At 50.4% G+C, this 16,743-nt stretch overlaps 1 protein-coding gene across 4 annotated transcripts in view; it reads left to right on the top strand.

The window, feature by feature from the left end:
* The first annotated feature begins 569 nt into the window (after window positions 1–569).
* Window positions 570–16,743, top strand: part of LOC121459098 (solute carrier organic anion transporter family member 2B1) — a 41,528-nt gene continuing 25,354 nt past the window's right edge. Inside the window, exons 1-4 of one of the 4 annotated variants that reach the window (XM_041668616.1) lie at window positions 570–661; window positions 13,154–13,290; window positions 14,428–14,565; window positions 15,959–16,115. In XM_041668616.1, the coding sequence (XP_041524550.1) occupies window positions 646–661; window positions 13,154–13,290; window positions 14,428–14,565; window positions 15,959–16,115 (448 nt within the window). In that variant the 5' untranslated portion in view covers window positions 570–645. Of the gene's footprint in view, window positions 662–1,708; window positions 1,728–2,629; window positions 2,650–13,153; window positions 13,291–14,427; window positions 14,566–15,958; window positions 16,116–16,743 lie in introns of those variants that run through there. The other 3 variants (XM_041668618.1, XM_041668617.1, XM_041668619.1) reach the window with 3 other exon arrangements.

Raw genomic sequence — 16,743 nt, 5'->3', positions numbered from 1 at the left:
GGGAGGGGACAGGAGACAGAAGTGTAGTAAAGGAGGACCAAGGCTCAGAAGGAAAGCTAGGGCTTGCTTCAGAGCTCACAGAGGGCCAGGGAGACAGCAGCCCTACAGGCTGCAGCAAAGAGACTGAATGTTCTAGAATATTTGTCTCCTGAATGGCCCTGAACTTAAGAACCATCCATGGCTTCTCACTCTTGCTTCTGCCGTTAACCAAGGAAACTATCCAAAGAGCAAGAGCTAGGAAGTAACCCAGAAAAGCCTCAGGGCGGAGGCAGCTTCCCGCCCGCACAGGGGCTGGACGTAAACAAACCCGCCTCCTTTTACAACTCTGGCCCTGGGCTGTCCCGGCTGGGGATCAGACGAATTCATGGAGCTGGAGAAGAAGACACTACAAGGGTCGTGGCTAGGAACCAGACAAAGGAGCAAGTGCCTGGAGCCCTCAAGAAGGGCTCTCATTGAGCAGGGTCCCTACCACCTCTGCCTTGAGGGCAGTGGCTGTCCAGGAGGTCAAAGAAAATAGCCTAGTGAGAGACAGTCCTGTGTTGATGCTCTCAGAAGCTGTCTCCAGGGGACCACTAACAAGCTCATTTCCTCTATGGTGAGCTCCAGGTTGAAGGAGAGGCCACAGCTCTCTGCATTCCCCCAGCCATGGGGCCCAGAATAGGTAAGTGCAGGTGAAGAAAGGGAGGGAATTGGGAAGGAGCCTGGGAGCCTCATCAACCACATCAAAGGGTGAGCTACAGCACCTCAGTGCTGTACTGGGGAGACAGGCTCAGTTCGCAGGGTCTGTGGAACACAGGGAGGGTCTAAGAGTGAACGAGAGAGGGGCAGGAAGGGAAGCTGGAGGCAGGGAGCCCAGCCAAACCACCTTGGTGATCCTGAGACCTGAGTCCTGCCCAGCCACCAACATCGGATCCCCCAGGAAGACAGAGGCAGTGTAGAGACGAATGGACAAGGTAGGGAACCACCGAGAAGGAGCTGAGAGAGGCCGTGGGGAGAGAGCATGTGACCGACAGGTGTCAGCAGAACTCAGGCGTTGACAGAGATTGGCCCTAAAGGAAGGTGACCAGGAAGACCCAGAGGGACAGACAGGAGACAAGTGTGAGTCAGAAGAGCAGAGAGCAGTCCTTCCATAGGGACAGATGACCAAGGGGACTGACGGACTTTAGGCATAATCCCAGGAGCCTCACAGAGTACAGGAGACTCAGAGAGAGGCCTACGTACACTCACCTGTGGCTAGATGGCAGTGGGCTAAGAGGAGGCTGGAGGCAAACATCCAGAATCTTCCACAAACCAGGCTTGGAATGGCATAAGGAAAGCACCAAGCGGCCAGAGCAGAGAGAGAGACCACCCGTGACAGCGGTCGAACGAAGGATCTTTACAACAAGGTGGCTGGGCTGGATGGGCTCCCTGCTGCTGCCTGTCCACTGCACCATTGAACTCACACCCATTCGGGCAAGGCCAGGCTTGCTCCCAGGTGGCCACAAGGAAGGCTTCAGGCCAAACAGACTCTGCAGTGTGACAGACACAGCTTGGGGACTCTAGTGCACCAGGAAGGGTGAGGATGGATGCTTCCTCTCAGGAAGCCTCACGGGAGAGAGGAGGAAGAGGTCGGGTTTGAGGAGGTGGGGCCAGTTTTGGTTTTGGTGACACAGGATTTTGGTTGTGGCCCAGGCTCATCTCCAACATGTCATCCTCTGGCCTCTGCCTGCAGTGTGCAAGGATCACAGGTGGGTGCCACCGATCCTGACATAGTGGGATGGTTTCAATGAGTTTATGGGCCATTGACAAAAAAAAAAAAACCCATTCCCATTCTCAGTATGAATAGGGGGATTGGAGGCATGGGAAAAACTAGCACCCTCAATTCTACACCTGCCTCTCCTCCCCATAAAGGCTAGGCTGTGGTCCTCTAACTGATCCCTGACACAAATGTAACAGGAAGTTGCCCCAAGTCCTCCCACTGAGTCAACAGAAGTCATCTCTGTGCTTCCTCAGTGTCCATCTGGGCTACGGCCAGGCTTAATATAGCAGGCAGAGGGAAGAAGGGAGGCAGACGACGGTCTTCAAAGCGTCCAGGGCGAGCTGTTCCCATAGGGACAGACATATGTATCTCCCACAGAGATAACATGCCAATTTACACGTACCCTTAGGCAGCAGGCAGAGTTCTCCTGTCTGTGTAGCGAGGAAACTAATATCCCCACACTTTCCATGGTGAGATCCAGGGAAGCCACTCTCTGGCATCAGCCCCCTTGCTCAGAGAGTCCCTACCCACACACAGCATTTCCTTGGGAAATTTGACACTCCCTGCACCTCCAAATGAAGCGTACCCTGGGTCCTCCCTCCAAGCTAGAGGAAGCCTCTGTTATCCCCGCTGAACAACAGACACACATACACCCAGTTCATCTTTCCTCACTCTAGGTGTGTGTGTTGCTTGCTCTCTCTGGCCCTCCGTGTGCAAATGAGGTCTTCCCAGGGCAGATATGGGAGTTGAGGGAAAGAACCATGAGCCGCACGTTCAAATCCAGCTCTGTCCATGGACGGTGTGAGACCTCAAAGAAATCTCCCTTCTGTTTTAATGGATGAGGAAGTAGACACTCAGAGAGGGCAAGTGACTGTCCCAAGATCACCCAGCAGCTAACCAGCAGAGCAGAGGTCAGAACACTGATCTTTCTAATATTAAGACTCTCTCCTCTATCACTTGCCTGGGGCTTTCTCTGTCTTCTTTACTCCATACTGGTGAACTCCAGTCTGTGTATTCTACTCCACTGGCTCCTCACAAAGCAAATTATTTTCCAGGTGCCACTGGCTAGGGAGCAAACGTGGGGGTATGTGTGTTACTTCTCCCATGACTGGTCTAGAGAGTACCAGGTGGTGAGCTGACTTGGCCTTAACATAGGGTGCCATGTAGCCAGTCAGTGCCCAGTCTGCCTGTTCCTTTCAGGGACTGTTTCTGCATTCATAGTAGGTAGAAGGGATAGTCCCTGGGTCCCTGGTGTGTGTAGAAGTTTGGTCTATGGAGGGGGCAGCCGAGCAGAGGCTGACTGGGCCTTAACATCAGTGTAGATGATTGAAGCATGGGGGAGCCATGAGAATGGTGTTGCACCCCCATGGGTTGTAGCCAAGGCCTAGCAATTGCTCTGGGGTGTTAGGGACGGAACCCACTCGAGGGGGTGGGAAAACTGGGGTGTGAAGCTTGATTCCATCCATCCCTGAGGCCTTGGACCCAACCTGGACTGGACAGAGCTGGGACGACAGGTCCCAGCTCTGCGATGTCCATCTATGGAGTCAGAAACAGGAACTGCAAGAATAAAAAGGCCAACACTTTCAATGCCCATGGTATAGGCTTTTGATTCTAGCTACCCAGAGGCGGAGTCAGGATGGTTGAAAGTTCAGGGTCAGCCTATTGAACTCTATCAGTGGGAGAGCGTGTGCCTAGTGAGCACAAGACCCTAAGTTCAATGCCCAGGATCACAGAAAAGATGAAGAAAGAAAAGAACACCAGAGAAAGAGAGAGAGAGAGATCAACCTGAAATATCGCCTCATAGAAGAGGATATAAATCTAATTGTTTTTCTAATGTCAACTGTTTTATTTTTCTTTTTGTGGTGGATAAGTGCATTAAAAAAGTAACTGATAGTGAAAGTGTAGAACCCTGAACGAAGCTATGACTTCCTTCAAACCATGTAGAAGTTCACTGAGCTCTACAGTTTGGGACTGGGCAAGTATCTGAGTGACCGTTTTAATCTAACTGATGCTTTTATTTGTAATCCCGTTACAAAAAAAAAGGTCAAAAATAATACTGAAAAGAAGAAGAAAAGAAGTGAGAGTTTGAAATAGGCACAAACAGTCGGTCAGCAGCCTGGGAAGAGTAATCCACTCTCAGAGTGGGTGGAGCGTGGGATTCGGGGCAAAGGGAGTACTAGCAAGGCTTGAAGAGCCCGTTCTAGAAGGGAAAATGGACTCGGCATGTTTGTGAGCTCAGTGAGCCACCATAAGGAAAGAGGACACTGGGAGGTATCTCAGAAAATTAAGCCGAAGCTGACAAGAGCTCTGACACAAGGACTCATACGAGAATTGTCATAGACACTAGCTTCGAGGCCCCCGGAGTGAGAGAGGAGGTGAGGAGACAAGTGGCCTTCCTTCAGCTATCTGTGACCTGGGGATGCTCACCACAGCCCTACGTGTGTCTCAGTTTTGTGAGTCCAAGTCAGACAAATGAGGAAAGCAAGGCTGGGAGGAGCCAGTGACCTGCCTCAGGTCACACATGGGGTCAGAGGTAGAGCCAGTGACACCCGTGAGCCCTCTGGAGTCTCAGCTCTCAGGGGCTTTCCTTTGTCTTCTTCAGAAACACGCCGAAGGCTCCCAAGGCTCTGCCTGGTGCTGTGTAGCAGCTGAGCCTGTCCCAGGCGCTCAGACTCAGCTGTGATGCAAGAATGATTGAGTGGATCACTTGGGAGGTCAGCTCAAGCGCTAAGAGAGGCTGATGGGCTCCGTGTGAAGGGAGAGGAAGCATGGCCCAGGGCCAATGGCTTCTTGTTTAGATCTAAGGACACTGCCCTGCTTCCCCGTGCATTCAGAACCCCCCTCCCCAAGCTCTCCTAGTGTCTAAAGGTCATCATGGGTTTAGATGGGCTAGTCAGGGCCCAGAACTGGGAACAGAAAGTCCCAGCACAGGGTCCCTGACCCAACTCGGAAACCACCAGAATGCTTGCCCCTCCTCCCCACCCTACCCCAGTCCTGACAAGATCCTTTCCATGCTGACAGGCCACCCAAGGGTCCTTCCAGAAGGAATTTCCCAAAAATGACAACCAAACCCAATTACTGTCTGGAGACTCCCTCCCTGTTTTCTGTCTTTGACTTTCTCCTTCACAGTGCTGGGCTGGGCCACACTGGAACTGGAGGCTTCAGGCCCCACAGTCACCCCGTGTCACCGTGGCTTCCCCCACCTCTAGCCCAGGTTCCAGTCTTGTCAGCTGTCTCATTCGGGTAAGCTCAACTCAGCAAGCTTGCTCTGCAGCTAGGTGGGGTTGAGAGATGAGATGCGATAGGCTCGGGGGGAAGCCCGTCAGTCAAGGGTATGGCATATATAAAGGCCGGGGCCAACATCTGATTAATTCAGGGAATGGCAAGAGTCTATTGGGGCTAGAGGATCACATTCTATAGGAATGGGTAGATGAAGCCTGAGGCTCTTGAGGGCCTTGAACTTGGGACCAGGATGACTCAACCACCCTTCCCAGGCTCAGATACTGTGCCCTTAGTCCTGGGAGCTAGATATAGTATGTGTGTGTGTGCACACATACCACAGCACACTTGACGGTACACTCGTGAAGGTCGGAGGACAATTTGCAAGAGTCTGTTTTCTCCTCCCAACATGTGGATTCTGGGGGTGGAAAGGCAAGCGCCTCTCCCAAATCTTTACTCTCACTTCTAGAATCAGCAGAGTTCCCCCTCTGTGCCTGCCACGGTGAATCTGATAAGTTCTGGGCTCCTTTGGCCTGTTTCTCCACCTCCAAAGTGGTTTACCTAACCCAGGAACCATGTCCAGGTAGCTCCCAAGCCCAGTGTGGCTGAAGAGGGAAGACAGCGAAGCCACAGGCAGGGGGAAAGGGGCCCAGAAGATGGTACACGGCCACCCCCACCAAGGCTTCAGTAGGGCCAGCTTCTCTGAGCAGGCACAGAACCATGGACCTCCGAGTCCTCAAAGAGGCTCTGCATGACAGATCAGCTGATCTTTCAGGAAAATAACAAAAATCTGCAGTTTGAGGAGAAATTTCCTGATTTTTTTCTTTTAATGCTGGCAATGAATTTAAAAACATTCAGCAAGCCAGCATTTGCTAGCTTCAAAACAAGTCCCCTGGGCCTAAAGAAGCCTCCAGGCAGGACAAGTCCAGAGGATGCCATCCGCCTCAAGGGACAAGGCTGAGAGGAGGCCTTGGGCCAGGGATTCCCAGCCAAAACCCCTGCTTTATTGTCTGTGTGTTGTGTAGGTCCCTTTGATGACCTGGCATTGTGTATGTGTGGGTGGCACAGTGTGTGTGGAGAGGATAAGGGATGGGTGTGGTGTTTCTTCTTGCACACCAAAGTTAAAGGGGGGGGGCACAAATAAACCCTGGAATACGGCTGAAGAGTGCAGGAGTTTGAGGCAGAGGCATTGTGGAGACTGGATAGTGGGGAGGGACAAGGAGCTGGGGTGGGTGAGGACGCTTCCATTCCAGTGGTTCATCTTCCCGGGTCAGGAGGGAGGGAGTAAGCAGAGCTTTCCAGAAAAACAAGCTGTTCTAGGGCCTGGTGGCCAGACTTGAAAACAAACTGTTGAGTTTGGGGCCAAGTCTGTCAAACCTGGCTTCAGTGAGTCATTTTGAAGTTGACCAAGCACCTTATCCCAAGCAGTCACCCAGGGGGCAGGCTGGAAACGAAGCTCATTGTTCTTATCTTTTTTTTTTTTAAGATTTATTTATTTATTTATTTTGTTTACACCATTCTGTCTGCATGAGTGCCTACAGGCCAGAAGAGGGTACCAGATTTCTTTACAGATGGTTGTGAGCCACCATGTGGTTGCCGGGAATTGAACTCAGGTCCTCTGGAAGAACAATCGGTGTTCTTAACCTCTGAGCCATCTCTCCAGCCCTCATTGTTCTTATCTTACTGACTGCCAACCGCGAAGTACCCAGATCCCCATGGTCCTAGAACATGCTATAGAGAGTATCATGCCTTGGCGCTCTCAGATTTTGCCTTGGCATTTCTTGGCAACTGGCGCTGTAGTTCTCCAGAAGGTTCCAACCCAAGCCTGGTTGTCGATCCCTGGATTGGGTTCTCTCGACTTTCTCCCAACTTTTCCTTTCTTAGCCTTTTCAGGCCACAGAAAGAATATCTTGACTGACCAGTGAACTGACCAACAAGCTGCAGAATGGACTGTTAGGGTGACAGATGGCAATACAGCTACCTTTGACAACTCACAGACGGGAGGCTGGGCCAGAATAAGAAGTGACCACCCAGGGACTGTCATTGTATTTGTTCCAAGGTCATCAGGGCAGAGTTGATGGCTGACATCAGGAGCCCAGGAGTCAGACAGATCTGGGCTCACATCCAAATCACCATTCACCGGTTCTAGGATGCTGGATGCTGCTGCTTCTCCAAGCCTGTTTGCTCCCAGGCGTCCCAACCCCTGGTAGCATGCTCTGAGAGTGTGAGGATACACACATGCCCAACGTAGTCTTGCATCTGGTGATGGTCATTCTGCGGTAGCCCCTGTTCCCCTGAGATCAAGATGGCACACACTAGCTAGGCATAGTGATACATGTCTTTAATCCCAGCACTCAGGAAGCAGGGGCAGTAAATCTCTATGAGCTTGTGACTAGTCTGGTCTACATAGTGAGGCCAGTCAGGTCTATACAGTGACAGACTGTCACAAAATAAAGAAGAGAGAGAGGGAGAGAGAGAGAGAGAAAGGGAAAGGGGGAGGGAAGAAAGAGAGAGGGAGGGAGGGAGGAAGGGAGGGAGGGAGGGAGGGAGGGAGGGAGAAAGATGCAAGCGTCTAGAGAGCACTGTCCTAATGAAGCCTTACCACTGCCCACAGCAGTGAGCTTCAGCCCAGCTCTCTGGTTCTATATGTGCTTCATGGAAGCAGGGATCAGTAAAAAGCCGGTGGTGCTTTGTGGCAAGACAGACAGCTGATAGCAGGATGGATCCCCTGACAGGGAAGAGAGCCATTTATTGAGTACAGATCACACACCACAGATCGTGTCAACCCCAAACGTGACCAACGTGACTTCCCAATGAGGTAAAGCTTATTGCAAGCCGCAGCTAAGCCGTGCAGTGCTGCTCTGTACTTTGTCTATGTCCCAGCTGGGCTGAAAACCTAGAACATATTTATTTGAAACCTTTTAGTGTAGTGGGGGAAGGGTGGTCAGAGACCTGGGAAGGCTGAGATAAGAGTCATAACGTGGCAGTTCAGGATTGGTGGAAACTAAAGAAAGTTGTGGACTTGGGGCCAGAGGGGTCAAAGACTCTGAAGAAGCTAGATGTGACAGACCATGCATGCAGGTAATTCCAGCACTCCACGGGCTGAAGCAGGAGGCTTATGAATTTGAGGTTGTCTTGGACTACATAGTGAGACCCTGTTGATAGATAGAAAAGAAAAGAAAAGGGAAGGGAAGGAGAGGGGAGGAGAAGAGAGGGGAAGGAGAGAGAAAATAGAAGGAAACAAGAGGGAAGGAAGGAAGAGAGGGAGAAGGGGAGGAGGGAAGAAGAAAGGGGGGACTGGGATGGGGGATAATATGGAGGGATGTTGATAGCTCCCCTTGAAGAATGGATCAGATTAACAGAATCCCACACTGAACAGTTTAACCATTTGCATGAATGGAAAAACTAGGAAGATAAAAAGCTGCCTATGAAGACCACAGATCAGTGCTGTGTCACCAGGGACAGGCAGAGTCTAGAGGTTCTAGTGTGAGGTTTGATGTGCAAGGAGACAGATAGGAGGGGCTGCTGTCCCTGCCCTGCATGTAGCTTACACTCCAAACCTAGGGCCGTTGAGTGTACTCGGTGAGAAGAGTGTGGTTATCTGGATTTTGTGGTTAACTAGATGAAAGAGGGTTAACTAGATGAAAGAGAGTCAGTCTAGAGGTGGACAACGGGTCTGCTAGAACGAAGAAGAGAACTTGGGAGAGGAGGCAGCTCCAGCTGAGGTGTATTGTCTAGAGCATTTTGGAAGATTTATCTGGAATTAGTGGAAAATGGTTGCTAGTGAGAGTCCATCAGAAGGTCAGTCCTGATAGAGGCCTGCCTCGTGGACCTGAGGCAGTAGAGGGGAGATTTTTCTTTCCTTCCCAGATCCTGGCTGTGTGCCTGAGGTTCTCTGACAAAAGATGAGGAAGATAAGAAGCACACAGAATTATTTAGTCTAAAGTTCATAAGATATGGGAGTCTTCTGTAGAAGACGTGAAGAAATGGATAAGTGTGTGTTTATGCTAGGTCTGATGAAATTCCTGGTTGTAGAGGCACAACTGGACAAATGGGGTATGGCCTGTGGTAATAAACTTCAGGGGGTGTCGCCAAGCCTGTTTTGAAATGTTTCAAATGGGAGGGGAGGGGAGAAGGTCAGCTAGTACTTGCCAAGGTCGCTGACCTGCAGCAAGGGAGAATGGGGAGGGACAGCTGACTTCTGCTGTTTTCTGCATTGTCCGCATGCCATATTTGGGAGCAGCATGTCTTGGGTCCTGTCTGTAGATGCTGTCATCCAAAGCTAGAAGCAGAGGAAAACTGGAACGCAGAAAGATCAAGAAACATGTTCTGGGTCACCTTGGAGGCTTGCTGGGAGTTGGGAGTCCAACTCAAGCTCGAGAAAGCCTGTACTCAGTTCTGTTTTCCTTGAGGAAAGTACAATGCATTGGGCCTGGGTCTTCCTGGGAAAGAATGAGCAGAGAGGGAAGGAGAAGGCTAGACCCCAAAGTATTGCCCCTTGCCATTTGGCTGCAGCTAGATTGAGGGCCGCCATCTCCTGATCCTGAGGAGCAGCCTTGCACCAGAGGCTTGCACTGACCAGCTCCCGGGAAGCAGGCGTTCTGACTGGCAAATGTTCTGGTAGATGACCGCTCTCAGAGCTGAAAGCATATTGCTGACTTCCTCCCCAACCCAGAGAGGAGAGCTTTGGACTTTGGGCACCAGAAACTGTCATTTCACTAACGGATAAAACAAACCAGGGAGACCTTGAGCTTTGGCTTTGGCGGGAGGAGGCTGACGTGGAAGCTTCTGGAAGACCCTGAGTGAGGTTACAAGTAGGAGCTTGCTTACTTACCCAAGGCAGGGGTACAGCACTCTAGGAAGGAGCAAATGACAGGGCAGAGAGAAGCGGGATGTGACTGGCATATAAGGAGGATCGTCCCCAGTGTCTCAGGAGCCCAGACTGGGAGTCCAGGTCTGGTCTTGGACCGGAGGATGCATGCTCCCCCTCATCTATTCCTTGCATTTCTTTCTGAGCCGGGGCATCATGTCAACGATGTCAGACCTTCCAACCTCAGCTCGGGCCTGCTGTCTGGCTAACCAGGCTTTGAGGAGTGCTGGCACTGCAGCCAAGGTGACCTGGCTAGGTTAGAGTGGACCGAGACAGAGAAGGGCACAGGGCTTCCTCCCCCTGTTCAGACCTGTTCAAGAAGCATGGCAGATGCATGGGTTCATCATCTGGACTGAGCTGCTGGAAGTCCTCAGAAGAGACATACAGTTCATAGGACACGGAGCTCTGGAGAGCATTCGGGTGCTGTGGATACACGTAAAGCCCTAGATGTCAGCGTGTGACAGACCTCTGCTGCTGGCAGGAGCTGAGGTTCAGTCCCCTCAGTGACTCTGTGGACATCTGCAGGCCTATACACCCTCTTCTTTAGGTGACCTCTACAGTCTCCTCCTCTTTCCCTTCCTCAATGGTACCCCACCACCTCCCCCTGCTAAGTGTTGCTTTCCTTTGTTTCCTCTGGATGTTTGTGCCCCAAAGGAACTGCTCCCTTCCATTTCCTCAAATTCTTCCAGTACCGTCTAGGCATTTCTCCGGAGAGTTATAAAAAGGGCAACTATGAACATAAAAAGATGCCTGCGTCATCATCAAACCATACACATCCCATCACATCTGCCTGGGTGGCCATCACTGAAAAGACAGACCAGAACGAAGCAAGGCTGGAGCGTGGCTAGTGGGCTTGTAGAGTGGAACGTGACCCCATGCCCCTTGAACAGGTCTGAAGGTGGGGGGGAGGGGGAATACAGTGCTTTTCTTCATTTGGGCCAACTCAAACCTAGCCAAGTTACCCCGCAGCAGCGCCAGCATGTGCTGGGACCAGGCCAACTAGACAACAGGACTGGGACTCAGACTGGAAGGGCTATAGCAAACAATTCAGTGGCTTCTTCCTCAAATAGTCAAACATAGAACTGTCACAGGACCCAGCAATTTCACCCACAGATGTATACCCAAGGAGACTGAAGATGCATGCCACATAAAACACTGGAATGACAGTTCATAATACCCCAAGTCACCCAAGTTTATTAGTTGATGAGTATATGAACAAAATGCAGTCTACCTATACAGAGGAGAGCTATTCATCCACAGAAAGAAAGGAAGCACTGACAGATGCTACAGTGTTGAGCACCCTTGGAAATATGGGATTTTAAAAACTAGTTACAGGTAACCACGTATTAGATTCTTTCTTCTATGTGAAATGTCCAGAATAGGAAACCCACAAGCAGGCAGTAGATTAGGGTTTCTGGAACTCTGGTAAGAAGGGATGGGAAGTGACTGCTAGATGATGCTGGGCTTTCTGCTGCAGCAAGGAAGAGTTTGGGGACTGTACGGTGGTGGCTGCTGTACAATTTCATAAACGAACTAAAATCCATGGGTTGCGAGCCAGAGTTTTGTGATATGTAAATTGTATATATCGTATCAGTCATTTGCTAGTTGGAATCACAAATACCTGGTTGTAGAACAACTTAAGGAAAGGTTGGTTTGGATTCATAGTGTGAGGGTGCAGTGTATGGCTACAGAAGGCTCAGCTGCAGGAGAGAGACCCGTCAGATTACATTGTATCTACAGCCAGGAGACTGATGGATACTAGTCAGCTGGTTCTTCCCTCACTCTGTTGTATTCAGTGGGAGCTAGACAGGTCAGTTACATTGTATCTACAGACAGGAGGCGATGTATGCTGGTCCTCCAGTACTTCTCTCTGTTGTATTCAGTGGGAATGAGACAGGTCAGGTTACATTGTATCTACAACCAGGAGACAAATGAATGTTTGTCTGCTGGTACATACCTCACTCTGTTGTATTCAGTGGGAGCAAGACAGGTAAGGTTACATTGTTCTACAGCCAGGAGAAGGATGAATGCTGGTCCGCTGGTACTTCCCTCTGTTGTATTCAGTCAGAAACCACAGCCCACAGGATGGGCCGCCTCACTCCAAGTGAATCCTCCTCAGTTAAATCTCTCACAGACATGCCCAAAGATGTGTCTCCTGGATGATTATAAATCCCATTAAGTTAACAATCACAATTAACCATGGCATGGGCTGTGTTCTCAGGGCTGGGAGGATAGCTTAGTGGTTAAGAAAGTGCACTGGTCTTGTAGAAGACTTCAGTTCCATTCCAAACACCAACATCAGGAAGCTCACAAATGTTTGGAACTCTAGCTCCAGGGAGTCCCATGTCTCTGACCTCTGTGGACATATGCACATATACCTACACGTCCACTTTAAAAACAGTCCACTGGCTCCAAGATACCTTGTGTGAGGAGCACAAAACCTTGGCCTGTGGAGGTTTAGGGTCTCAAGAGCCCTTTTTGAGTTTTCTTCTAGGGATGGAAATGAACTCCATGGAGTAAGAAGTATTCTCCGGTCTCCAGCAGACCATGTGAAATGGAAGGAAACTTTATCCTGGGCAGGGGGAGGGGGGTGTGCAGGACATGGAACAATGGAGGAGGCCATCCACAGGAAATGGAGGGGGGTGTGGGGAAGCTCTGGTCTCCAGGTGAAAGGATGCGGGTCTTGTGGGGTTTCCACTGAGATCCAGAAGCAGGAGAGAGTAACGGACGTGTTTCCATAGTTACTGTGTGAGAAGGCCATCATGGCAATGAGATCAGGGGGTCCCATACAACTCTGCCTCTGGTCTGTTTGTCCAGGAGAAGGTTCCATAACACACATTCTGAATAGTTGTGTGCTTTGATGTGTAACTTGCAGTCTTGACTGTTTGGCTCTGTGGATACATCTGTGATGGTGTCCTATGACAACAAGGGGTCTCTGTCTTATAAAGGAAAAGCTTTTGTCCCTTGGCTCTGGACCCAACCTTGACCACACCCCTGTTCTAAAGCCTACTGAAAGACTACACAGTTCATACTTAATGTGAGAGTGGTTGCTCCCTAGCTTGCTGTGGGGAAAGGAGTCGGCTTCTCTTTAGGAGATGTGTGCCTGAATGGAGTAAAGGGGAACACATGGGACCCATGGCCTCTCAAGAAAGTTCCTCCCAGGGGTCTCAGAATCAGAAAGGCTGTTGAGACCAACGGTCAGACCCTCACAACCGCCAAGGTCATGTTTTCCAGAAACAGTTTGCTCCTGATGTCTACCTGGGTCAAGGGCTATTATGTGGGATTTTTATCTCATCAGCTGCTTGGATGTCCCATTGGGCCCACAGGTGAGGGGCCCCATATGCCAGACAGAGACAACAAGACCGCGATGGGCACAGAAGACATGCACGAAAGCAAAGTCAGCATGGAGTCTCAGGACGCACTTCAGGATGCACAGCCTCCACGACTCTTCCATAGTATCAAGGTGCGCACTGTCGGACAAAGCAGGGAAGGGGCCACCAGGTCCAGCAGTTAGCACCAACCGCCTTTCTTCTCACTTCCCTGCCTGGAGGATGGGTTTTTGGGCTGATTCAGGGAAGCTCTTAGATTGGTTCTGGGCACAATGAAGACGAGCAGGTTCTCCTTGCAGCAGCTGATCCGTGTTAGTCTGTAGATGATGGAGGATGATACCCTTGCTTCTTGTTCGCTTGGAGACATGCTCTGCAGTCCTAAACTTGTGTGAACACTGGAGTTCTGGCTCCACAAGAACTTAAAGACTCACCCAGTAGGTGTCAGATCCTGTGCAGAGTGCCACATACTTGATCTTTTCTGTTGTTGTTTTAATGACAAGGATGAAAATCTAAACCGTGCCCTTGCTAGGCCAGTGTTCTGTGGCTGAGCCCCACCCTGAAGATCTGAGTTCCTCCATAATCCTAGGAGGTGGAGCCCTTGCCCTAATGAAGAGTCTCCAAAGTTTTGAGCAATGCCTTAAGCTCTAGCCTAAATGCTCTTAGATTTTGGTTCTTTGAAGCAAAGTTTTCTTCCTCTAGGAATTCTGCCAGCTTTTTCTGGGCAGGCTGGGTTGTTTGGGGTGAGGTGGGGTGGGAAAGCTTGGGAAAGTCAGAAGAAGGAGTGTTTCCACTGCAGCCCTGTGAGAAAGGGGTGGGAATGGGGTGGAGATGGAGCTGGGAGATCTAGGAGAACCTTCTGGGGAAGAGGGTGTTGTGTTGAGCCGGGAGGAAGGTCCAGCCCAATGCCCATGGAGATCAGAGGGTCAGAAGGGCTCTGATGTGTCTATTTTTAGTTAAGGGTGTCTCTGGTAGCTCCCATGTTCCTAAGTCCTACCTTAACTTGTCAGCCTGAATTAGGCTCCATGGGTTACTCCAATTGACTCTCTCTCTCTCTCTCTCTCTCTCTCTCTCTCTCTCTCTCTCCCATCTCCCTCCCTCCTTCCCTTTCTTTCTTGCCACTTCACTTCCCTCCCTCTTTTTTCCTCCTCCCTTATATCTGCCCCTCCTGACTTTGTTTACCCAACTTCACACTCCCTCTGACCCAAACTCTGTCTCTATTTCCCTGACTTCTGATGGTGTCCATCCACCTGCCACCATCATTGCTTCCACAGTTCTTTGTCCTGTGTCACAGTATACTGCAGCTGGCACAGCTCATGATCTCTGGTTACCTCAAAAGTTCCATCTCCACCGTGGAAAAGCGCTTTGGACTGTCCAGTCAGACCTCAGGGCTGCTAGCTGCCTTCAACGAGGTACTGTTGTCCCCCTCTCAGGAGTGAAGGCTGAGGAAGCCCTCTACTCCCACCTCTGCTAGCCTCCTTTCTTACACCCATAGACATTTCCTCCCCTCATGAAACCCCCAATACTGTCTACTCCCCCAGATTTTCATAGCTCTCCTCTCACAGCATGCTGGCCCAGGTTGAAGCCCAGAAAAGCCTCCTCCTGCCCTGGACCCAGCCATCATGTCCTTAGGAGCTTTTTGCTAGGGGACATGAGATATTTGCTAGCTTGCCAGTGTTGGGGAGACACCCACCCTCCATGTGGATCCTTTGTATCATGGGTCCTGTAGCTATTGGCTATCCCAGGAAGAAATCACAGAAAGCCATTTTGACTGTCCCAGAGAGAGGCTTGAGTTACCTCCAAGACACCCTCTGACTAACCTTGGGGTGACAAAAGGGAGGGGTAGCCCTGCAGGGAAGGTCTGGCCCCAGGATGCCCTGGATCCACAGGCCCCTGCCTGTGGCCCTCAGCCAGGCAGGGAGAGGCTTAGCTGCTCCATGTGAATTCAGTGGAAATCGATTCTGCTGGGCCTCAGCCATCCCTCCCAGATGCTGTCACTCTCTGGGAAGAAAAGTCTGTTCTCCTCAGTCCCAGTCAGTGAAATTCTCTTCCCTGGAGAATAAGCCACATTCCTCTAGCCCCAAGGCCTGGCCCACCAGCTGCACAGCCATCCCATCCCCCATGGATCTCAGCATGATGTTACTCTGAGATCTCAAGTGTGGGAAGGGAAAGTCCATCCATTTGGTAAACGGGAATTGTCCCTTTACCCCACAGTTGGTACTCAACAGCCCCTGTTGATGCGGCTCATTCCCTTTCAGGACCCTGGAGCTCCACCACCCAACTCCTAGATCCCTGGGATGATGAGGCTAAGAGTTGAAATTCCAAGCCTCGACCTCCTGGTTTCAGATTTATTTTTTTATTTTTTTATTTTTCCCCCTCTCATTCTTGAGGCCCCTGAGGCTCCAAATCTTTTCCCTCAACTGCTTGCTCTCCTCCAAGGTGAACTCAATCAGCCAGCTTTGTCCTCATTTTTCTCCTCTAAAGAGGCAATGAGACCCTTCCCTTTCCTAGGAAGACTCAAAATCTGCGTGTTATCATCAGTTTTGCATTGTGTTTGTTATTGAGATGGGGTCTCACTTCATAGCCCAGGCTGGCCTTGAACTCCAAACCATCTTACCGCCTCACTTGCTCTCTACTGGGACGGCAGGCATCAGCCATCATGCCTGGCTCAGAAACTCCATCCCACACATACCCAGAGGGTTCGTTTTCAAACTAGCCAGTCCAATGCACAGATGGGGACACCGGAGGTAGCCACAGGAAGGATGAACTTTGCCACACTTTAATTGTTATTCCATCCCTTTGCAGGTAGGGAGCGTATCCTTGATCTTGTTCGTGAGTTACTTTGGCAGCCGAGTTCACAGGCCCCGGATGATTGGCTGTGGGGCTATCCTGGTGGCCCTGGCAGGCCTGCTCATGGCACTCCCGCACTTCCTCTCTGAACCATACCACTATGACAACTCTGGTAAGAGACTAGGCAAGTGATGATGGGGGGACTTCAGTCCTGAGTGTGGGATCCTTTCCCCAAGCCTGCATTCATCACTCTAGTGTACCTGATAGCCCTCCCTACCCCGTCCCCAGTCTTTCTGATCCCAGTTCATATTAGGAAGGGTAGCCACAGGGCAGAGGTAAAATGTTCTAGTCCCCTTTGAGCAAGGACCTGATCGTGCATCTCTGTGGGGTTTTGAGGTAAGAGAAAACTTTTAATACAGCCTGCTTCAGGGTCTGCTGTGCAGAAACCCCTTAGGAAAAGTCTGTAGAATAAAATAACAGTATCATATGATGTTTCTTGGATGCCACATATGATTTAAGGCATTTCCTTTGTATTTGTCCATTTAATTTTCACAAGCATCCAAGACAGATGTGGAATACCCTAGCACTTGGGAGGTAGAAACAGGAAGATTGGGAGTCCTGGGCTATCTTTGGCTATATATTGAGCCAAGGGCTAGCCTGAGATTCATAAGATCCTGCCTCATTTTTGTTGTTGTTTTTGTTCTGTTTGGTTGGCTGGGTTTTTGTTTGTTTGTTTGGTTGGTTTTTTTTATTTTGTTTTGTTTTGTTTTTCGTTTTTTCTAGACAGGGTTTCTCTGTGT

The sequence above is a fragment of the Microtus oregoni genome, unplaced genomic scaffold (genome assembly GCF_018167655.1).
Source record: "Microtus oregoni isolate MIOR12 unplaced genomic scaffold, Mior012 000018F_ref0000195, whole genome shotgun sequence".
In the NCBI taxonomy this organism is placed as follows: domain Eukaryota; kingdom Metazoa; phylum Chordata; class Mammalia; order Rodentia; family Cricetidae; genus Microtus; species Microtus oregoni.
Note: the sequence above shows the minus strand (reverse complement) of the source record. Positions and strands in the feature narration are given on the sequence as shown.